The following is a 23,510-nucleotide window of genomic DNA, read 5'->3' on the forward strand; positions in this document are numbered from 1 at the left end:
GCTAAAATCGTTTGTTTTCGTTTTGGACGTTCATGACACACATGCTTATACTATAAAGATACCTATGTGTATAAAATTGTAAAAAGAGAGTAAATGGTCTAAGGTAGATATAGATAAGGGTGGGCCGACATTCTCGATCGAGAATTTGAGAGGCAAAAGTTGTTCTTAGATTAAGTTAAAAAGAAAATTTTGAATTTTGAGATCTTTGTTCAGTTGGCAAGTCAAAATAATCAAGTAAACGGTCTAAAATGTTGGCCGGAGTAAAAACCTCTAAGTTTTCTAAGTTTATCGATCTACCCACCCCCACATATGAATATAGATGGCTAAATGCGACATTAATAAATGTCAATTGAAAGATACTTTGTGCTTAAATAAAATAAACGGGCAGTTGCACCAATCTCGCCAAGCACTTGGCCAGGGTAAAAAAATGTTGTATAAAAATATGCTGCTAAGGCCGTTAGCCCATGAAGTTTTAACTTAATTGCGACTTGGTTTATCACACACCTCGCCGTACCCACCGTTTGATCCATACCATTAGCCATCAAACCCGTCCAGCTGGAGCCATCGGCTTGTCGCTGAAACGCAGAATGCGCGTCAGCATGGTGGTGATGCAGGGTATCTGCTTCTGCTGGTGCATCTCCGGAGTGTCCGGGGTGCAGGACTCAAAGTCCACGGCCACCCGCTGGCACACGAAAGTGAGCAGAGTTAGGATGTCCAGCCTCTTGCCATTGGCGGCCAACTCGGCGCACAGGCTCTGCATGAACCAGCTACCGCGGGTCGTGTTGCGCCACGAATAGAAGCCGGGAACCGTGGAGTAGGCGATCAGAAAGTCGGCGTGCACGGGTATCTTGTAGCTCATCGAGGAGTCGCCATCGGTTTCCGTCTGACCACGCTGCATGGTCACTCCGCCATCCAATCTGTCGCCCTGGCACGCTTGTATAAAGAACAACTTGGGTTTGCCGGCTAGCGAGGGACAGTGGTTGGCCGTGAAGAAGCTCCAGATGTTCTCCAGCTTGTACTGCGTGTCCTTGGCGTAAATGTAGCCCATCTCGCCGTGCGACAGAATGGCGACCAGGATGCAATCACTGTCGCCGTGATTCTGTGACGCTGCGTACTCGATCGTCCTCAAGATGTCCTTGTAGCGGCAGTCCTTGTACACGGTCACTTCGAAGTCCAGTTGCTTGAGCACCCGAGTCAGATTCTCGCAGTCCACATTGGTTCCCGCCCGGGATTTCAAGGTGGGCACCTCGAAGTGTTCATGGTTGAAGATCAGGGCCATTCCACGGTTCTTGTGGCGCATGTTGTACTCGGCTGCATGGCGCTCTGTGACCATTTTCACCACATTCTTGCGGTAGCTGGACGAGGGTGAGCTGTACCCGTTGGCCAGCTGCCCAATGGCTCCGGTTCCGTAAGGATGCGAGGATCCAGCGCCCAAGCCGCTGCTACCCGCTCCTCCAGATCCCACGGAGCCCAGGGCATCTGTGTGATCGTTGGGCTGCTCGGGATTGTCCACCCTGATGCCCACCTGGTCGGCGGATTCTCCATTGTTGCTGGCGTCCATGGCGAAATTCTCTCCTTGAGCCTGCGAAAACTGATGAGTCACAAGCACTGCGAAACTTGTTTTTCCAAATCCGTGAAAAGCGGAGATGCACGACTTGGACAAATTGGTTTGGTTCTGGGGTAAGTCCGTGTTTACGCGCAACAAAGACAGCTAGTTATTAACTAATTACTTCAGTGGCTTGCGTTTTTGTCTTGAATTCTGTATGACCGTTGCAGCCAGTTGAAAAACACCAAATAGCGCCTGATCTAGAGATGATACTTCATTCCGCGTGTCACGATTATGGTAAACAAAGAAGATAATTAAATTCATTTTTAAGAAGTAAGAGTTCTGCAAGTGCAACATGTACAATTTGATATCATTGAGTGGAAACTCGTATAACTGCTCCTAAAATATAAATGTTACATGATAGGTAGGCCTGCTTCCAAATATTATTATAAAATTGAGTTCGCAGCTGGAGCTAAAACGAAAGTAAGACCACTCTTGAATTTTCAAACAATACCCCAAAATACCGTAAACTACTCCATTGTGCATGGTCACATCAGCATAAAGGTTTGAGACGCACTGTTGAAATTGTTGAATTGTTTCATTTTGTATAAAAATTAAGAAAATTGCCAATGTTCTGGACACCAGAGCAAGTGGAGAGCATGCTGGAAGTGCTAAAGACCTCCACGGATCGAACAGTCATTTACAAATGCCTCGTGAAGCTGCGCACCGATCTGGTGAAGGATAAAAATGGCATTGTTTTATTTCGCACTGCTGGGGGCGTTCACATCATGGTGGGTTTGGGAGTCATAACACTCATAGTGGTTTGACAGCCACTGCCGCGCACATAGGATCGTTACTTGAATCGATTTTTAAAATGATCATTAATTGCGTCTTCCAGGTGCGCCTGATCACCAAGCTGAATGAAAAGATAATGGAGGTGGTATTGAGCATATTGGGGAACTGCTGCACCGACGAACAGGCCTGCATTGAGGTGAGAAAATCAGAATACCAGCAAAGAAGTTTTAAAAATATATAAAATGTTTGCAGACAAACCGTTTAAATTTGCATATTTTTAACCATTTTAAATAATAATTTTTCATTTATAAAAAACATTGCAGGCCGTTGAATGCAAGGTGATTCCTCCGCTGGTGACCATTCTGAAGACCATACCAAATCCGCTGATCCAATGTCGCGCATGCCGGATGCTTGGAAACATCGCCAAGAGCAAGAAGGCGTCCCAGTATCTCAACGTGCACTATGCGGCCATTGCGCCGGCTATCTGCCACATCATTGAGTCCACCAGTGCCGTGCAGACCCGCATCATGGCATTCCGCGTTTGCCGCTTCCTGCTGGCCAGCAGCCAGTTTTTAAAGCACTTCCTCATGGCCAATGGGTTCCAGCAGCTGATGCGCATTTTTCTGGCCGTAATGAAGAACGACGAGGCGCCCAAGGAGCCCGTTCCGGACATCGAGATGTCCACGCTGATTGGCCTGAAGAGAAACCAGCACCGCGAGAAGTATTTCGAGGAGGTGGCCCGGAATTTGGAGGGTGTACGCAGTGACATCTTCGACCACCAGATGCTCAAGAACTCCACAAGGAACTGTGACTACGCGCTGCCCAAGGAAAATGAGGCGGCCGTTGAGCTGGCCCTCGAGATTTTGAAGTGTCTGGTCCTGATCTCAGCTCAGCAGATTGGACTGAAAGCTTGGGAGGTAAGATTGGTTTCCCAGTTCCCCAAAAGGCAGTAGCTAATACCCATTTCTTATTAGTCAATTTCTTGGAATACCTCGCTCGCCTCCATTGTGTGCTTCGTGAAGGAGGAAAGCGACCAGCGGGCCTCTGCCTTGAAAATTCTTTCGAACTTCTGCAAGGATCCTTTCGCCTTCTACATGCTGAGCACTGCGGATGCCATTGTTGCTGCCTGCGAGATGCTCATGGCCGTGAATATGGCAAAGCCACTTAGCGAAAGCGAGAGCAGGCACTGCATCAATATCATTTTGACCCTATCCACCGATGCCTGCAGCCGCTCGAAGATCCGGAGATGTGGAGCACTGCGTAAGCTGGTGGCCATGATTCGGGACTCCAACTCGCAAAGCGAGCGATCTTCGGTGAGATGATGGTATACCTATTGATTTCTGATTATTAATGGTTTCACTTTATGCCCAACAGCTATTCCACATTCTTTACAACTTTCAATATGATAACTTGAGCATGGAACTTATGCTTTATGAAGGACTAGTGCCCATGTTGGTGAGGGAACTAAACGACTACCTGACCAGCGACGATGAGCATCACAAACGTCGGCGAGACGAGAGACTACAAGGTGGCAAAAAAAGAAAAATGACGGATCCCACAACGCCAGAGACCCTGAGCAAGGTATTTCATAGCAGCATACGTATAAAGCCACTTGCTAATTATACACACTATTTTTAAAACAAGTTCTCAAAAACCCACGAGACCTTAGGTTCGGACTTTGAATCGCCGAGCAGTTCACCCAGATCTTATCGCACAACCAGTCCCTGCAGTTCGCGCAGCATGTCTCCGGTGTGCAAAGATCTGCTGACGAATGATGACGACGACAACTATTCACCGGCATGCAGTGATGATGACGAAGATGAGGATGATAGCACAAATAATAGCAATGGAGACACACGAGAGCGTCGCATTGCCGCCAATCGTCCCCAGCCGTCCAATGTTTTGGATATACTGAAACTAATCGAGGAGGGCAGCGAACCCATTGACGATCCGCTGTCCGACAAAGAGGATCTCGAGGAACTGAGCTCGGATGTGCCACCGAAACTAGCCCAGTTCCGCAATCACGCATGCAACACCATCGACATAATTGAAAACCTTATCTATCGCATTACGCTGATGGTGAACAAGCGGGTGGAGCTGGGAAAGCCGGAGACACTGGATACTCTGATAAGAGCAATCAAATTGTTTGGGGCTAACAATAATTTCTCAAACGCCCTGACAAATATTCTACTGTAAGTTGACAAGGTAACATAAAAACTTGTATGTATTCTGATTGCAACTATAACCTTTCAGGGAGAGCCAGTTCTTTGCCCACATAATAAAACATGGCGTGGTCCATCAACTGTACCAGTTTACCAAGATGAAGGAGGTAAAATGATCCCGTGCTTCTAATGTTCATCACAGTTAACCGCACATATTTTTTAGATTCGCAAAGACGGCTTCGCCTTCCTGGAGACGTTAACCAATGTGGGAGAATCAAATTATGGCAAGGAGGAGCTAGTGCGTCTCCTGCGCTGCGACGATGTGATATCCCAACAGAGAGCCGCCATTTCGGTGGCCTACATCGTGAAAAGCCATCGCTTGCTCTACCAGTTCCTCTACGACGGCAATGCGCTGAATTTGCTATTCGACATGATGCTGCGCAAAAAGACCGATGATCACTACGCAGATGAGGCGGCGGATGCAGTGACATCGATGGCGCGGTATACCCTGGGCATCGTTCTCCCAGAAGCCAAACCAGCGGAAAGCACAGCTGGAATTTGCAACCAACGGGCCAGTGAATCCGCTCCTCTGCACGCCAACTGCGACATGCGATTCCTTGTTGGTCATGGAGCGGATGCCACCACCATTGGGTTCAACAAGCAGCTGCTCTGCGAGACTAGCGAAGTGTTTAACAAGATGCTCAACAGTGATTTCCGCGAGGGTCACGCCGGCGAGATTCAGCTGCAGGATTACACGGCCAGTGGACTGCGCTACTTTCTGCATTTAATCGTGTGCCAGGAGCGGCACCTGACCGAGCCGGATTACCCAGCCCTGCTGCAGGCCTACGAGATGGCCCGCGTGTACATCATGCCCGATATGGAGGTGGTACTGCAGCAAAGACTCATCCAGTTCCTGGACTCACACAACTGCCTGCGCCTGCTCGAGTGGGCGCTGAAGAACTACCATGCCGACCTGACGGAGACTGCCATCAGCTATTATCTCTGCTCCTCGCTGCCGACGCAAGAAAAGCTACAGCTGTTCCGGGCGGCGGAGGACTCCACCTATGCCAGCGAGTGGTTCCAGCTGATCAACGATTCGGTGTTCGAGCGCTGCCGCGGCTATGTCTACTAGAAACCACCACCACCAGTTGCTTACTGTGATCACATGTTGGCGTTTTCCATGGATTCCCTGGATTCAGCTCGATTTATTTGCCACAGCCCTTAGCCAAGTATTCCAAATGTGCTACAATGTATATGTAAAATGTATAGACTACGGATTAATCTAAATCTTCTCCCGCCTATTCGTTGACTCGTAGGTGGGCATGGCGCAGAAGCGCAACGTGAGCCAGTCCACCAGCGGCGTGGGGCACAGCGAAAAGAGCCAGCGATACAGGCGATATCTACGGGGTTCCTCGATGTACAAGGCCAATGGTTGTGAGCTGGTCAATGCATCCTTAAATTTGGCCAGCAGCGACTCGTTCCTCAGCCGATTGGGCGGCTTGAAGCCGCTCAGAACTTTCAGATAACCATTGAAGGCTTCGAAGTACGTGTCGTACAGAGCGTGTTGCTCCGGGCTGAAGGCCTCGCGCATCTTCTGAGCATGCTGCTGCTGTCTGGCTGCGATGTTGCTGTCCAGAACAAAGGATCCTGGTATGAAGTTGACCACCTCCATGCCATACTGCTGCAGTTCCACGCGCAGCGCATCCGTCCAGAAGCGAAGCGCTGCCTTGGAGGCGGCATAAGGACCCAGAGTCGGCAGAGCCTGCAATCCGCAGTGACTGGTCACGTTGATGATCCTGCCCTGCTGCTGCCGGAGCAGGGGCAGCAGTTCGCGTGTTAACCTCATGGTGCCCAGCAGATTGCAGTTGATCTGCGCCTCGATCTGCTCCGGTAGCTGCCATTCGAATTCCCCGAAGCACATAACTCCTGCATTGTTTATCAGCGCAGTTAGCCGATAGCTGGGGTCTTTGGCCAGTATGTCCCTCAGCTGCCGATGCACCAGGCGAATGGAATCAGCTTCCAATAGATCTAGTTCCAAGGTGTGCATCCTGGTGAGTCCATTGCCGGGCGAGCCCAGGCTCTGCAGCAGCTTGGCTCCATCCGACTTGATGTTGTGGCAGCAGGAAACCACGGTCATGTGCAGCGATTCGTGGCAGTAAACGGCCATGGAGTGGCTGTCAAGGGCATCGCGTTAGTAGCTTCTACTTGCACCCGGTTCAGTTAGCTTACCCCAATCCCGAATCGCATCCCGTGATCAGCACCACATGCCGGCTATCGACCTTCAGCTGCTGCCTGCCCAATCCCAGCGATCGTCGCAGGGCGCGAAGAAGTTGACTGCCGCTCATATCGCCGCTTCTCGAGTAACTGAAACAAAGATCCGATTCGCGGCTGCACCGAAACCCAAAAACAGCAGATCCCAAAAAAAATGCAAAATAAGGCAAACCCGAAAATGAATATATGCAGTGTGTGTGTGTATTATCAGTTGGTATGGAGGAACACTGGTGCGTTTACCTGCCCTTCAGGCTGGTCTTTATGATAGAAACTGAATGTTTCGACAACTTAAAGGATTACTTTTTCACATTAGATACACTTTCTCAAAGGAGTTCATTTCCAGGTGAAATCACCTCAAGTCTGTGGAAATGGAAAAGGCCTAGGCAGACATGCAGTCTTCGTTGGTCCACCCTAATTTACCTGATGTGTTTACCTGACAACGAGCCAGACCATTTGCAAGTCATGTGAATCGCCGCTGTTGAGCTATAACTTCAGAAATAATTTTACAACGGCTTTAGGTTTTTCGGTGTTTTTATTTTATTTTATTTCATTTCATTTTTCAATTTTGGTGTTTTTCTGCCCTTATAAGTGCATTTAGTGGCTATCGATCGGTTTGGTTTTGGATAGATTGAAATTTTGAATATTCAGAGAAGTTACTGTAGAAACTGGCGAGAGTTGCTATACCTGATCAGCTTTTGTTAAATTGGTTTGGGTTTTTAGTTTTTCAGTTTTGGGGTTTAAGGTTGTGGGTTTTGGGTTGTGGGTTGTGGATAGGTTGGTATACATAATACATAATTACATATTAAATAATTGCTTTTGTCATTTCTTATAAATGGTATTTGAAAATAGCGCATTGTTGCGTTTAGTAAAAATATATTTGGGTTTCTACTGCAGCTTACAGAGTACAATAAGTATATTTATCTCATTTCACATTTGCTTTTGCTCAATATAAAACTTGCTTCAACGCCATTATTGTTTAGCTTTAAATGTACATACATCTCTATAGATCTCTACATATATATATATATATAAAGGTTTGCATTTCTTAATTCTCTCTCAAGGCATTGTATTTAGTTTGTATGCTGAATATATTCATTTTGTGTTTCATATATTTACGCGATTCGTTTAAATGTACAATTTTAAAACCGGCTTAGTTCCTTTCATTAGACGCTCTCCTGTTTGCTTTCTACTTTCGTTTTATCCTGGTATCTTTTGTATTCGTTTTTATAATAAATATCACAACGCATCCTCCAAATCTACACGCCCTATTATCCTTATTCATTCATTCTCATCATGCATCGTCGGTCGTTCGCGTTCTTATATTTTTTGAAAATACAATAACGCGCAATGAAAAGGTTTGAAAATTGCACAAATTACAAGTACATAACATATGTAGCTCGGCGTATGTAAAAGACATAGCAAAATCATAAATTAACCATAATAAAGATAATAATACAATAATACAAAAACATTAGAGTTAACGAAACAAAACATTCGTCACGTTTACGATTACGATTATGATTACCATATTACAAAAAATGAAAACATCTCCTACACTACACTAGAAAAGTTCTTCTTGGTTTCCTTTCGTTTCGCTTGCCGCCCATCAGCACATCAACTATATAAAACTTAACTTAATCCTGACTCGATCCCCCTCCCCGTCCCAGATCCTGTCCGGTTATAAGCTGACCAGCTTGGACGGCTCGGCGGTGGGCGTGGGCAGCTCCAGCGGATGCTTGTTCGCGGAGGAGCTGTTGGGCACCAGGGGTCCGGAGACGGGTGTTAGGCCAGTGCCGCCGTCCATCAGGGAGTCGAAGTTGAAGGTGCCGGTCGAGGGCGTCTGGATGGGCACTCCCTGGATCTGCGTGGGACCACCCGGCTTGTTGTTGTTGGCCAGGGTCAAGTGCATGTGGCCGACGGGCCGCTGGAAGGCCAGCGTGTTGGGCCGCTCCTTGGGCACCTTGTTCAGCGCATTCAGCGTGGGGGAGTTCATGTTGTTCTGGCTGATGCTGTTGATGGTGTTGATGCTGCTGCCGTTGGTGGTCACCGGGAAGGCGCTGCCGAATCCGACGGGCGCCGTGCTCGTGATCGGCGTCTGCAGAGATCCCGACGAGGCACCGGTGGGCGTCATCAGCGTGGACATGTGAACGTGCGGCATCGTGGACATGGGCGGCAAGGTGATGCGCTTGCTTGGCGGCGGACCATCCTGGTCCAGGCTTGAACCTGAGTCGATGGCGCCATCAAGTGGCTCGTCCTTGATGTGCTGCAGCAGCAGGCTATCGATGTTCGCCGCCGGCTTGAGATCCAATGGCGAGTTGCTCCTACCGGTGGAGTTCAGCGTGGCGTCCATGCCCGTGATCGTGCCGTTGCTGCTGTCGTTGCTATTGTGGTTGTGGTGGCTGCTCGCTCCGCTGCCGCTGCTTCCGGCACTGAGGAGTCCGGCCGGGGCAATCAGACCGTTGCAGGTGGTCACGCTCAGCATGTCGGAGCGGATCTTTTGGCAGGTGGGCCGGTGGGCGGCCAGACAGTATTCCAGCTGATTTTTGCTTATCGTCAGCGCCTCGATCTCCTTGCGCATGCTGTCGCCCCGCTTCTCCAGCTGCTCCACCTCCTCGGTGAGCTCGTTGGTCTGGTCCACGCGCCTCTTGCGGCAACGTGCCGCCGCCTGTTTGTTTCGCTCCCGGCGCACGGCCCGCTTCTGCTCCTCCTCCGGGGTCATGTTGGACGACCGGTTGGGGCGCCTGCCGCCGCCACGACGGGCCGGCGTGTTTGAGGTATTCGCGTTGCTGCTGCCCACCGACGCGGCTCCACGGGTGGAGCTGACGGCGGCCAGGACATTGGTGAAGTTGTTGACACCGCCGCCGTTCACACTGCCCGCCATGATTTGGCCAGCTTGGTACGAGGTGCTGTCCGTATGGGCACTTGCTGCAGGCGGAAGAAGGGAATGAAATTAGTAGCCATTTAGGGGTAAAGGGGCCAGCTTCACTTACAAGTATCGGTCGTGTCCTGCTCCTCATTCATCTGCGTATCGTTGTACGAAGCGTTGGAGTCCTCGGAATCGCTGCCCTGCGCCAGGTTCACATCGAATGCCGGCTGAATGGGGAGCGAGTTAACTCCGGATGGAATGCCCATGCCCAGGGCTTCAATTGCTCCCATGGCGTTGGGAAGCACCTTTGGCACTGCGAATCCCGCGCAACCAGCTCCGCGATCGGGCTGCGTGTCCGAGAGCAAGTGGCCGATGGTGTCCTCGATGTTGCGCGTGGTGGTCGGCGTCAACGTGGGCGTCGTCAGCGTTAGAACACTCTGAACGGCCTCAAAGCTGCCGAGCTGCAAGATCAGAACAAGTGGATAATAAGTAAATAATTCTATATTGAATGCAACTTTAAATTAACACCAAGCCCATGACCACAAAACCCTGCACAGTGCCATATCAGTGAATATCACGCATACGCAGTGTTGCCCGCAAAGATTTAAAGGATGTTTTGGGGAATATGTTATTCCTATCACATGAGTAATTCGTTCAGGTTCAGATACCCGCGGACATCAAAAGCGATTGCTAAGTCTGTAAGACCACTTGCTTATCCGTACATTTCTGGGAATTAGCGAACGTGTTTTTTTGGCCAAACAAAAAGCGAAGAGAGCCAAAGAGAGACGGCCAATCCATCACTTTGTTTATACTTGCCCACCCCTTTGTTGTTTCGCATTTGTTCTATTTTCGGCGATGAATAAGTACGCACACCGCTTGCCAATTGTTTCGCGCCCAAATCTATCTATCTATCTACATTTCTATCTAACCCAATCTCGACCAGAATCGGAATCGGAAGCATCATCGATCTGTGGTACCTGCTGTAGGAAAAGCTCGTTGGCGAGGAAAGTGGCTATCTCACTGGCGTCCATTGCGAAGTTGTCGCTGCTGTTGTTGTCGCTGCCAGCAGCGGCAGATGTTGCAGTTGTGCTCGTTGTTGCAGCTGCAGTGGTTGCTGCGGTTGCTGCTGCTGCTGTTGCTCCTGCTGCTGCGGTGTTGCATGTTGCTGCTGTTGTCGTGGCGAGTTGCGACTGGCCAGCGGATTCAGTCCAGCCGGAGGCGGAGGATTGCGACTCAGGAGGGTAATGTTGCTGCTGCTGATAGTAATCAATGGGCATGCAATTGTTGTTGTACTCCTGTTGCTGCTGCTGCTGTTGGTTGAAAAAATTCTGCATTTGACAGACGGCGGCCATGGCAGCCGCATTGTTGCTGTTGTGACTACTTCCAGCGTAGGCGCTACTAGCAACATGGCCATAATTGTTGCCGTTGCTGTTGCTGCTGCTGCTGCGCAGTGGAAAAGCATTGTGGGCAATCGATTGCGGTTGCTGGTAGGCTGGCTGCGTGGGCAGTTGCCGTTGCTGATGACGCAACTGTTGCTGCGGCGCTGGCAGCTGCTGATGCTGCTGCTGCTGCAGATGCAGATGTTGCTGATGCTGTTGCTGTTGCTGCTGTTGTTGCTGCTGCATATGCTGCTGCTGGGCAAAGTGCAGCGATTGGTGGTGGTAGTAGGGATGGTAGCACGCATTGTGCGCCCTACCGTTGAGATTTTTCATCATTTGTTCGCTGCTTATCAATCTAATTCTAAATATTAAGTATACGCACTCGCGTTGCGTATACGCACAGTTGGGCGGCTGACTAGTATTCGTTATGGGTCCTTAGCCTAGCTAAGCTAACACAACAAGTGGGACAACAATGATATATGTATGTGTGCTGTATTCAAAATCAACAAAAACAATTCTAGATGCTAGCTATACGCGTATATGTACAAATTGGGACTTTGTATCCCGAAAGTTTCGAAAGTTCCCTAACAATGTGGTGATGATCCTTTTAATGTCTTTCTTATTCCATTCGATTGGATGCTCCTGTGCTTGTTGTTGCTGTTCTTGTTGTTGTCGCAGTGTTGTTCTAGTTGTTTTAGTTGCTTAGAAATTCGTTCGTTTTTGGCTTATAGCTTGTTAAATAGCTTTTTATATTTCGTTTGCCTTCTGCGTTGGCTCTTCTTTCAAATAAAAAAAAGGTTCGCTGGCTGCGAGCCGTGAGCAGATTTCGTTATTTCGATATTCGTTGTTCGATTCGATTGCTCAGTTCTTGAAGTGCTGGCTCTCCGGCGGTCTCAGCCGCTTAACGATAAGCGTTTGCTGATTTCGCAAAGGATTGAAACGCACATGCCGCTCGGCGAAAGCGCTCATAATCAACGCAATGTATCGTAAGTGTGCGAGGTCCAAAATCTAATGACACGTGTCCCCCCACCGTGCTGGTGAGTAACTCAAATTTGATTATATAATTATAGAGATATATATTTATGCGAATTTGCGGATTTGAGTGGGACTCGAGCCTTGAGCTAGTTCAATTAATGCTGCATTTGTTTTGGGGCGATTGTTTTTTGAAATTCCTCGGCCATGGGCAACGCCTCTCACAGTTATGCCTCCCTTTTCGCTTTTATTTCTGGGTTTGGCTATATATAATTATACGTCGGCATATATATTTCGATCCACGCGCTTGCAGCCGAGAAATGTGCGTCGTTTTGCGTCTATATATCCTCTAGATTCGTTGTGGCTACTGTTTTCTTTTTTTTGGTTTTAGCTTCTGATTCGTTTTGGCAATGCACGCGCGCGTCTGAAAAACCGAAAACCAAACGACAATTGCAATTTTCCAAATTTATTTTCGTTTCGTTGTTTGAGAGGCGCGTTTCGCGTTTCGATTCGAGGAAAAGCGCGCGCGCGTTCGCTTTTAATTGTTAGATATTTTCTAAACTTCGATGGTTCGTTGTTCGTTTGCGACTGAATCGTATCAGAATCTCCGGCGAGCGAAATTGGCAACGATCGCGATCGAGAGATCTCTGCGGATAAATATACATATATATGTACTTGTGTATCATATGTATATGCATAGTACGTATATATTTATACATCTTGAGAACTAGAGAACTAGAGAACCCGGAGAGCTGTCGTCTGCTGGGCGTGTGTTGTGCGAGCTGGCTGCTCAAATTAGAAGACAACCACTGGGAAATCAAATAAACTTAAACGCTGCCTGCTCTTAATTGAGCGGCTGCCCACACGACGACCACGCTCGCTTTTGCCACATTTATAGCGAAATAGAAATACATATAGTTAACTATAGTATAATGTGGTACAAATGGTGTGTGTGTGTGTGTGAGTTAGTTCCGATTTGCCGAATTTACAGAGGCTCTTCTTCGCTTCCACGGAAAAGCCTTTCAGGCGCCCATAAATCAGGCCCAATGCTTTGGCCAAAACCGTTGGTTCCGAGTAAACACGAGATACATATATATGTATATACTTATATATAGATTTATGTCCGATACGACAGATGTCCCATGAACAGGTGTGTGCGTGTGGGGGACATCCATATTAACTAAGTTTTTAGTTCAGTTCAGACCCCCTGTCTCGCCACGAGCGTTTATTTCCGTCGCCAGCAAGTTGGCCAATACGCTAATTGCTGGCCTTTGTTGTGGGCTAAGCGATATACTCGTACACTGGGCAAAGTAGTTTGAACTTTAAGTTTCTTATAAGTACCTACATAAATTGCAAAGTAGCAACGCATGTTTTCTCTCTGTGCAGTGAGCTGTGCGGCTTGTGTGCTTATTTATTTGGCGATCTTATCGCAGCCGCGTTTCCCAATCCCCAATCTCAAATCCCAAAGGCCGTTCCCTTATTGACAGCAAACAATCGATTTTATTCTTTGTGATATATTTACTTTATATTTTCGTATGCGCAGTTTACTTTCAACTCGGCCGCCCTGAGTTTAAAACACCTTTGTTGTTCGAGTTACTTTCGTTTTAACCCACTTTTTTTCCGACAAGCAAATGTGCCTTTTGAACTTGTCCCTCGCGCACATGAACCGCATTTAGTCGATGATGAATCAGTCAATTTAGGTAATGTTCGCCCATGTACGTACTACGTATGCAAAGCAAGTGATCATATTCTATATGATCAACCAACCGCTGGCAATCAAGAGCCGCGAATTGAATTGTCTAAATTAAAGCCAGCCAACTCGGTTGCCCATCCCGATCTCTCTTATCGGACGGCGGAACGGGGCACCGAGTTCACATCTGGGGGTCAATTATGAACCAAATGAAACCAGCAGCGAACATCGAACAGCCCGCCGTGAAAAGCAAAAGAATAAAAAACACTGACGTAGTCAGCTTTTTTAGCACCAAATTGCTGACTAACACACGCGACTGCTGCAAATTTGATTGCCAAACCAAACCAAACTAAAGTGACCCCTAAAGTTGGTCTCAATATTCTTGAGAACTTGAACTTCAACATAACAATAGTCTAAAAAGTTTGTTTTGAATATTCTTAAGAACTTGAACTTCAACTTAGCAATAATCCCAAAAGTTGGTTTCAATATTCTTGAGAACTTCAGCATAACAATAATCTCTGGAGTTGGTTTCAATATTCTTGAGAACTTGAACTTCAACATAACCATAATCTCAAAACCTGAAATATATTTCAAGTGTTATATTTCCAAATAAAAACACTTTTTTTCCCTGAAATGGAACTTATCAATTGCCTGCAAATCCGCACTGCCACTCTGATTAGCCCATCAACTTTGACCTTGGCTCTGATTAGTTCAAAATCGCATTCGGCGAAATTCAGTGCTTGTGGTGGAGTGACGAGGGGAGTGACGCGGAGGTGCAACAAGTTGAGTAGCGAAGAAATTCTCGGGCCCGAGACTTTGCCTTCTGCTTTCAGCTGACGTGTTGGGCTATTTTTAGGCCACTTTTAGCCTGACAATGACGTAATGATGGCACAAAAAAAAACTTGGCATCATCAAAGGCAAAAACAAGCACGAAGGCAAAACAAAAACAGCGACGACAATTTGCATTGTTTATACTCGTATCAAAGTGGCTAATAGGCGTTTTGGAGCGGCCGAAACAAAGGCTAAGGCTAACAGAGCGCGTTAGCATAGGCCGTCGTTTTTGGCCAAATGTTAACTAAATGTTGGCAACTGCAAGCCCGTGTTTCGCCTTTGTTTCAACGCTTTAGTTGATCGGCTGCTGCTGCCGATTTTGCTGCTGTGGCATAAATTTGTTGGCAAGCTTGTTAAATAACGAAATGCGAAATAATACAGAAATTGCATGCCGAAGGTCGCCGCTTGTTTAGTTAGAAATGCGCATAATTATCCGATCCGAGCAAAATAATACAAAATAATGCAATTTTGATATTGATTTTCAATCGGCCAAGACTGCTAAGACTGAGTAAACTGCAGCTCAGCATTGTTTGCTCAAAGTTGCAGCAATGTCACTGCGAAACTGCAAATTAAAGAGACTTGAAGTTGACAAGTTCAAGTGCGGCGTCTTCGGCTTGTTGCAAAATGCACTGCGACAAATGGCGAGCAATTGTTAATGAACTACCACAAAAAAAAAAAATCCCAAAAAAATTGAAAAAAATAAAAAATTTTTGTTGTAAACACAGTTTGATTAGAAATTTAATTACGAACTCGACGAGGTATGACATTCCATATTTGGAGCAATATTTCGAATGTTATGATCAAAATACAGATCCAAATAATAATCGCAAAAACACAGAAAATCGATTTTCGGCAATAATCCGAAATCATCATAAAAAAATTGGATATTCTTGAATAATTCCAACTAAATTCCAACTGTATATTCAATGATTTAGCTAGTTACTTTAGATTCCTCTCACATTTAGCCCTGATTTTATTTTCGGTGCACCGCCAACTTTGTAAGTGCAACTGGCAATCGCACTTCCCTTGACGATAAGCATAATTCCAGATATGAACCTTTGCCAGAGACTCGGCTCTCGGTATGAATTGCACATGAATGCAAATTCTGCGAATGAAACAATTAACGCAAGGAGGGGCGGCAATCATATTTGCTGTTTTATTTCATTTCATTTATATTCGTATTATTTTGCTGATTTTTTTTTTGTATTTTATTTTAGCTTGCTGCTGCTGCTGGCAAAGGAGAACGTGACCGCAATGCCCAAGCGAAATGGCCGATTGCCGTGTAGTGTTGACTTCGCTAAGTGCCGCCTGTCGGATGTCTGGTGTCTGCAGTCTGCGGTCTCAGTTGATTTCGGTATTCGGCTGATAAAGCCCCATTTCCCCCACTAACAACCCCACCCCCCCAACGCGGCTCTAAAGAATTTTGGAGTGGCCCAGAGTCAACGGCCGGCGAAAAGAGTCGACAAAAGTCGACAGAAGTCGCATCCACACAAATTGCCGGCCTTCTTTAGGCACGCAAAACAAAAACACAGAGGGGCCCCCTTATATAACCAACATTTATGCAAAGTACCAAAGTACAAATATATATTTTCATATATATGTATATACACAGATATATGTTAAGTAGATATGTGCATGAACAGAAAGCAGCGCCGTCATTAAAATCACTTGACGTTTGTCCATTTACGGAACGCCCACACGACCCGAAATTGAATTAAAGTTTAACATTTTCGCTGGCTGCCCCAGCGCGGCCATAATTCAAAATTTTGCCAAAAAGCGCAAAAGCGCAAAAGCGCAAATGCAAAAGCAAAAGCAGCGAAGAAATAAATTTACAGGACTCGAATTCCGCCGGCTCTGAGTTCGGTGTCAAATTAATCAGACTTTTGTTCCGAGGGCGTGGACAAGGGAAGAAGCAAATTTGCCAGAGATATATTAAACAAGAAAAAAATAAAAAAAAAAGGGGGGGAAAAACGGCGCAGAAAGAGTGAAAATATTTATGTTCTGCCTGTTAAGCAGGGCAATGAACCCAGTTCTTATTTGTACTCTGTATTATTTATCATCTACCTGGGCTGACTGGCCACTTAATCGATAGCACACTTGCCAATGCACTCGGCTCGTTGAGATGGCTTAATTAGGCCGATTTGGCCAACTAAAGTGGACACTCGATACATGTGGACGCCGCAAGCGTGCAGCTAATAAAATGACGCGACAAAATGGTCTGGGAATAATTTATTTAAATGCATTTCGGCGCGACAGCGAAAAGCGGGGAAGCCCCTGAAAATGGGCGAATTTATGGCGGAGTTTGCATTCGAGGAAATGGCAAACAAGCGACGCGACTTTCAGGCGCCAGCAAGGACAACAGCCAGCAAAAAGCACAAAAGCGCAGAAAGGAAAGGAAAGGACGAACTGCAAGCTAGACAAAAATGGAACGAGAGGAGACAGCAGTAAAAGTTGTTTTCACTTTCCATTCCACGGGCACGGGCTTTTAGGTTTTCCTTCGCCTTTTGGCTTGGCCAATTCCGAGAAGGACATGACCGCAGCCATCAAACGCCCAGGACATTTGCCAGCACGAAATTACCGATGGCAGCGAGAAATAAAAAAAAATAGCAAGGAAAAACACTGGCAAAAGAGACAGTCCGCGGCAAAGGACTCCTTCAATTACAGGACAACTGCTCTCTGCAATCGCTGTGTCCTGTCAAATTATCTGCAGCAAACTTTGCTGGCAGCTGAAATAAATAGAAGAAGCTGAAGATGCTGCTGCCAAACTGCATTTGATGGCGCTGAGAAGAAAACCCAATTAAATTGACTGGAAATGCAATTAAGTGCGCAGACACATTTAATGCTTAATTCGAACTTAATTGAATGCACTCCAGTTGCACGCTCCACCAGCATGACGAAGATCGCCTTGCAGTTGGCTCCACTGTAGTTGGCCAAAAAAATATATGCGTTTTTAGGCCAGTTCTAGGGGGCTGTGGGCAGCTCTAGACAAAGGAAAGTTATTGTCTGCCCTCGAAAGCAGCGCCCTCAAGTGATTTCTTTCATGTCACTGCTCAATCTCAAACTTAAACCCAAACCCAAACCCAAACTCAAACTTAAGCCCAAGTCCAAACCAATCGAAGTCGCCCACATGTAAGCAGCCGAAAAACAATTGCGAAAGTCCACGTAAACCCCCTCGAAAAAGCACAAACACATTGCCTCAAGAGCGCACCATATACGGCCATTCAGTTAATTAAAAGAAAGTTGGACTTTGGCTGCGGCTGTGGGGATAATAATGTGGGGGCGCTGCATGTTACATGTAGTGTTTTAATGGAACCATTTGGGGCTAAGCAAGTGTTTGACTTGCAGCCCGTCACTTTGAACCGCTCCAATTGCAAGATATACTTGTATATATATATGGGATTATTATGAAAAAAAACACACACACATCTGTCCCGCCATAGAAGTCGAGTATCAAGTGTCACGCGAGAGTGTTTGAGGTTCACGAGTCAAAGGGTCACACCATCGGACCCTCGTTCACTTTCTACCATTAAATTAAGTCCCCGTCTTTCGCGGCGGAAAGTGAAAAATAATATTGTATGCACAGAACTTGATAAATTGTCACGAAAATCGCACGTGTGCGATATCAGCGACTGGCGCCGGTTGTTCCATGTGCCATGTTTCATGGAGAAACAGCACTACCACCAAAACCAGGCCCAAAGACCCAAAACCAAGCCCAAAACCCAGACGCAATCGTCGAAAAACCAGACCGGATCACTCGACTGTGAAGTGCAGTGGGCAACAAAAAAATGGGCAAAAAATGGGTAAATATGGCTAAAACACAGCAGACAAAAAAACAAAACTGCAAGAAGCCGACTTTAAGCCGGAAAATGTTAACTGTTAATGGTGGCATGATATCGCAACGTGATTCGCCGTTGAGGGTGATTTTTGGCAATAACTTTTCAGCTTTTTCTGCGCCAGGGTGCAGGGCGCACTTGATTTAATGAATTTGCACACGCAAAAATTAATAAATTGACTAAAAAACAAATCCCAGAGGAATATGCCAACTGAAGTTGATTAGGCATTGCATTTTAGGAGCCTAGAACTCAAATATTTCAAATTAAACCCACACATTTCATAATCAGTCACGTAGCACTCGAGCCGCAGCAGCGAAGGCAAAAAATAATGATTTTCAATAATTACGAAACCAATGATGGATGTGCCCATACAACCACCCCAAAAACCAAAAAAACACTTGCCACAGCCAACAATAATTCGCTTATCGCGAGCAAGGAATAAAACAATTCATTTTCGAGTAATGAGCGCAAATCGGGCGATCGGGGAAATAGGAATTGGTGGAAAGGTCTTATCGCAAGGCAAACACAATATAACACCATATACATACGTAGAATGCTTTGAAAAAGCATTGGAAAAAGGGGATCTCCGGCTTCCAAGAACCCAATTGGCAACGATAACGCCCATATAAATGTACATACTTGTTATGTGTACACTCGCATATGTGTATCAGTTACTACTGCGCTCAGGGGAATTCTAGAAATTTCATGGCAAACACCGATAACGCTGGCATTTTAAGCAGGCCGAAAAAGGGCGGGACCCTACTAACATATTTGGCATAGGCGTAGGCCTGAAAATACGGCACATTTCTTACCACTTTTGGCAGCGGCGACAGCGGCATGTTGAACAAGTACTCATCGTTGAAGATGTTGTAACTGTCCAGCGTCATCTTGTCGTAGATCAGTAGGTCTTCCGTTTTGACTGTTTTATTTTCTTTTTGTTAAGAAGCAAAGGTGTTTTTTTGAATATATTTGATTCGCTTTTGTGGCCGGACAAAAGTCTATAAAGTGACTCAAGCGATTTCTGGCGAAATTCGCCTTTGTATTTCGCACACCAAAGCACTGGCACAAAAGTATCTGTATCGCAGGCTAAATGTATCTGTATCTGTATCTGTATCTGTATAGCTGTAGCTGTGTTCCGCGAGTGGCGCGCGATCGTGCGAATTATTTGTTATTGGCGTTGTCTGTTTTCAATATTTCCTAGAATACCCGGTCTGTTTTTGTTGAACTTTCATACTGAGTCGCACACACTTCAGAACTTTTCACGTATTTTGCACGACTTTAGCTTCAAATGGCGAACGAAATTCACTATCACTCTATTCCCGAAGCGTTTGCCTCGGCCAACTTGTTTAGACTAAATGCGTCATCGTCGTTGGCTCGCTTTTTATTCGAAAAACCCAGCGCGGTCGAATGAGTGTTTTTTATCGCACTCAAAGAGCGCAACGAGCGAGTGAATCGAATGAGTGAGTTAAAAGCTCGTTGGCTTTGGCACTTCCTGAGCAAAAACGATACAAAAAATTAAACTGAATAGTGCCCACAGAGCTAATGTATCTCTTGGGTTAAACCCGCTGCTCGCTGCTTTTTGTTTGACTTTTTGAGATGCTTTTTTTTTTTATTATTTTGGGGAAGGGGGGCTCTCACGTGCCCAGTTTTTCTTTGACTACGCTTTTTGTTTACCCGATTCTTGGGCCCCCGATTGCCGATGCCATAGCCGTTTATCTTATCGCCCCGGCCAGACAATTTAGTTATGACATAAGCAACTAAATTTAAAGACCCCGGTAAACCCCACCGAATGCAGCACCGCCATCAAATGAATGGTGCGCCTTTGTGACTTTGGCTGGCTTCTCTTATCGGGGAATAGCTTTCCGAAATGGGTCGCCATAGCCCGCCGATCCGATGTCGCCGCCGGAGGCTCAGGTGGCTCCGCTCGACGGTCTCCACTTCCACCAGCCATTCCATTCTATTCCATTCGAATCCATTCGATACGATTCGATTCTCCGGCTGCAGGTGTTGTTTCTAGGCATTTATCTATTGATATGCCAGCTTTCAATAAATATTGATGGGGCCCCATCGTCCGACGGCCATGTAAAAAAAAAAAGGCCACGATGACCTTGCGTCGCCACTTACATGAGAAAACCAAGCCGAAATCGAAACCCCCTTTGTAAAGCAGTCAGTGAGTGGGTAGGGTAGAGGGTTGCGGAAAGTGGTGCACCCAAATGTGGGTCATGTGACACTGGACATTTGTGGGCTCTGCTCTACTTACCTGCAACGAGAGAACGAAATTCACAGTCAATTAGTATTCAGGATCAGGCGGCTGACTGGCTAGGAGCTACGAAACATAAACCTACGGAAACTAATGCCTGGCTTGATAAGAAACCAAAGCAAATTCCAGAAATCAGAAGCTGGATATCCAGTGGCACTTATTTTAACATTACTGATTAGGGTACCTAATCTCAATGATTCAGAGTCCGGAAAAAACACATACCTTACATAGTACAGATTGTTAGAAGATTTCTCCCGATAAACTTGCTTGTTTCTTAAAGAGTTGTGCTTAAGGAGGCCTACTATAAAGGCGCTTAGTTCTATTAATATGCTGAAATGCTGGGTTTTTACTCCTTATTTGGGCAACATAAAGTCCAAAAATGTATGTGGCAAAAAATAATTTCATTTGGAGCGCGATAAACCGGAACAGTAGCCTTCGCAAGAAGTACTTTTCGCAACATTGACGTCACAAAAAAAAACCGACTGGGTTGATAAGGTCTTAGCTTCCAGTTCCTGATAACCTACACTTCCAGTCGAAAGCCAAAGAGCGGATTCTGGTAGCCCAGAATCACGTATCTATCTTTGGACAGGAAGTCGGACCTTAGAGTTCCCAATAATTTGGCACACACAACGAATAACAAATCAAATAATGAATAATGAGCGTTTCTGCCGAATGCGTTGGGTATTATATGATAAGGGCAAGTATCTCAAGGCGTTTACATCAGGGGCTTAAAATAAAGTTATCATTGCGTATTGTTTTCCTTTTGGCCGATAAGAAAATCAACGGCGATAACACTTGCAGTTCCGTAGCGTGATCAAAACTTCCGGTGATGATGATGGGGGTCTGTGGACTGGCTCCGATTTCGATTTCGATTCCGATTCCCACTTCGGCGTACAGAGTTTCGTAGGCTCCTCCATCAAGATAAGATTGAACAATGGACTGGGCAACAAAGCAATCATATCTACCTATGACAAATGCCAGGAAAAACAGACCACACCAGTGCACATTTAGAATGTATGGTTTTCGTATCTGGGGCTACGATTTACCAATGTTTATGGTGTAAACAGAAACCCGAGTTGGCAATTGCGTTGTGATTAATTTTTATAACTCCAAAGTGCCTTTTGCTCCAATTACGTGGAAAGTAAACTTTATTATGGTTGGGCTTTTCAAGCGACATTCTAGCTGATGGATTGGTAGCCACCTAATATTAGGAACTCTTTGTATATAGACATGTGGATATAAGAAGGCTTTTTAACTATAGCTGTTATATCTTTTGAACTTTTATACATAAGTAAACTGACTTTTTGCACTCAACTCAATTAGGTAAATTTCCCAAGAGTAATTCGTTTAAATTCCAGTGCCCAAGAGCGTAGAAAGATGATAACCCGTCTGAAGAACTGGCCGCGCCTGCTGAGCCGCTTCGTCCTGCAACTGAAGAACGCCCGACACTCCATCCACCAGTTCACCCACCTGGCCGGCCGCCTCCAGCGTCCGCCTAAATCCGGCAAATCCTCGCGGGATCCCTACCTCGTCACGGCGGTGCAGGGAAGATCCAAGAAGCCGCGATATCCGGGAGAGCGGGCCAATCAGCGGTTCGGGGAGGACAGCTGGTTCGTCAGCTCCACGCCGCTGGCCGAGGTGATGGGCGTGGCCGACGGCGTGGGCGGGTGGCGGGATGTTGGCGTGGATGCGGGTCGCTTTGCCAAGGAGCTAATGACCTGCTGTTCCGGGCAGACGCAGCGCTCGGGCTTCGATGGACGCAGTGCCCGAAATTTGCTCATCGCCGGCTTCCAGGAGTTGACCCACCGGGAGCAGCCTGTTGTGGGAAGCAGCACTGCCTGCCTGGCGACAATGCATCGGAGGGACTGCATCCTGTACACCGCCAATCTGGGCGACAGTGGCTTCTTGGTAGTGCGAAACGGACGGGTGTTGCATCGCTCCGTGGAGCAAACCCACGACTTCAACACGCCCTATCAGCTGACAGTGCCGCCGGCGGATCGGCAGGACTGCTACTACTGCGACAAGCCGGAAATGGCCGTGTCCACGAGGCACTCCTTGCTGCCGGGCGACCTTGTGCTCCTGGCCACCGATGGCTTGTTCGACAACATGCCCGAGAGCATGTTGCTCAAGATATTGAATGGTTTAAAGAAGCGTGGGGAGCGAGATCTTCTGCAGGGCGCCAACCAGGTGGTGGAGAAGGCCAGGGAACTGTCCTTGAATGCCACTTTCCAGTCGCCCTTCGCCATCAAGGCCAGGCAACACAATGTTCCCTACTCCGGCGGTGGGAAACCCGATGACATCACCCTAATCCTGGCCAGCGTTGAGGTGCCAAGTGTCTAGTCATGTCAGCAGTCATTCTGTCGCCAGCAAGTGTCTCCGGCAAATATTAGTCCGTGTCCATCAGCAGTCGGCGATGAAAACCCAAATATACTTTGTTTATAAAGATATCGGTCCTCAAATATACATCAACTGGCAAGTTATGACGAAAACGTAGATTAAAAATATCAGATTTTTTACAAAAATTTTTTTTTTTTCATTTTTTGATGAAAAATAATGCGTTTTTTTTCGATAGCGGTAAAAATAGTTGTCCAAAAGTGGAATGCCATACCTCGTTAAATTCGTTACAAAATTCCCTATTGATACATGTACATAAATTGAAATGCTAATTTTTGGTCATTTTTCGCAAATTTTGATGATGGTACCCCTTATCGAAAATGCGAAAATTTGTTAATTTTTTTTTTTCGAATACCGAAAAAGTAGGGATAGACATAGTTAGCTATGTTTATTAGCAGCACATAACAGTCCTTATTTTAGCTGTGCGTCCATTTTTGGCCAAGCTATGGCGAACATGCCGATTAAAAATATCAGATTTTTGAAAAAAAACGTTTTTTTCGATTTTTTGATA

At 46.4% G+C, this 23,510-nt stretch overlaps 5 protein-coding genes across 8 annotated transcripts in view; 2 read left to right on the forward strand and 3 right to left on the reverse strand.

The window, feature by feature from the left end:
• Positions 1-125: 125 nt before the first annotated feature.
• LOC120453123 (caspase) lies at positions 126-1,795 on the reverse strand. The gene has a single exon (XM_039637670.2). It carries the CDS (start codon positions 1,559-1,561, stop codon positions 542-544), a length of 1,020 nt encoding a protein of 339 aa, XP_039493604.1. The 5' UTR covers positions 1,562-1,795; the 3' UTR covers positions 126-541.
• A 302-nt stretch (positions 1,796-2,097) lies between these two features.
• LOC120453116 lies at positions 2,098-5,790 on the forward strand. The gene is made up of 8 exons (XM_039637655.1): positions 2,098-2,337; positions 2,445-2,537; positions 2,665-3,258; positions 3,316-3,654; positions 3,716-3,922; positions 3,986-4,533; positions 4,595-4,670; positions 4,727-5,790. Exons 1-8 carry the CDS (start codon positions 2,176-2,178, stop codon positions 5,633-5,635), a joined length of 2,928 nt encoding a protein of 975 aa, XP_039493589.1. The 5' UTR covers positions 2,098-2,175; the 3' UTR covers positions 5,636-5,790.
• Positions 5,672-6,885, reverse strand: LOC120453124 (D-beta-hydroxybutyrate dehydrogenase, mitochondrial). Its single transcript, XM_039637671.1, has 2 exons — positions 6,733-6,885; positions 5,672-6,677 (listed from the first exon to the last, which is right to left on the reverse strand). The coding sequence occupies exons 1-2, from the start codon at positions 6,846-6,848 to the stop codon at positions 5,786-5,788; spliced, it is 1,008 nt and encodes a 335-aa protein (XP_039493605.1). The 5' UTR covers positions 6,849-6,885; the 3' UTR covers positions 5,672-5,785.
• A 402-nt stretch (positions 6,886-7,287) lies between these two features.
• LOC120453117 (transcription factor kayak) overlaps positions 7,288-23,510 on the reverse strand; it is a 29,205-nt gene continuing 12,982 nt past the window's right edge. For 2 of the 4 annotated variants that reach the window (XM_039637657.1, XM_039637658.2), the window contains exons 2-3: positions 9,765-10,101; positions 7,288-9,699 (exon numbers count right to left, since the gene is read on the reverse strand). In XM_039637657.1, the coding sequence (XP_039493591.1) occupies positions 8,453-9,699; positions 9,765-10,101 (1,584 nt within the window). In that variant the 3' untranslated portion in view covers positions 7,288-8,452. Of the gene's footprint in view, positions 9,700-9,764; positions 10,102-10,617; positions 12,586-19,157; positions 19,663-23,510 lie in introns of those variants that run through there. The other 2 variants (XM_039637659.1, XM_039637656.2) reach the window with 2 other exon arrangements.
• LOC120453125 (protein phosphatase PTC7 homolog fig) lies at positions 21,881-23,127 on the forward strand. The gene is made up of 2 exons (XM_039637672.2): positions 21,881-21,896; positions 21,964-23,127. Exon 2 carries the CDS (start codon positions 21,983-21,985, stop codon positions 22,943-22,945), a length of 963 nt encoding a protein of 320 aa, XP_039493606.1. The 5' UTR covers positions 21,881-21,896; positions 21,964-21,982; the 3' UTR covers positions 22,946-23,127.

The sequence above is a fragment of the Drosophila santomea genome, chromosome 3R (assembly GCF_016746245.2).
Source record: "Drosophila santomea strain STO CAGO 1482 chromosome 3R, Prin_Dsan_1.1, whole genome shotgun sequence".
NCBI lineage: Eukaryota > Metazoa > Arthropoda > Insecta > Diptera > Drosophilidae > Drosophila > Drosophila santomea.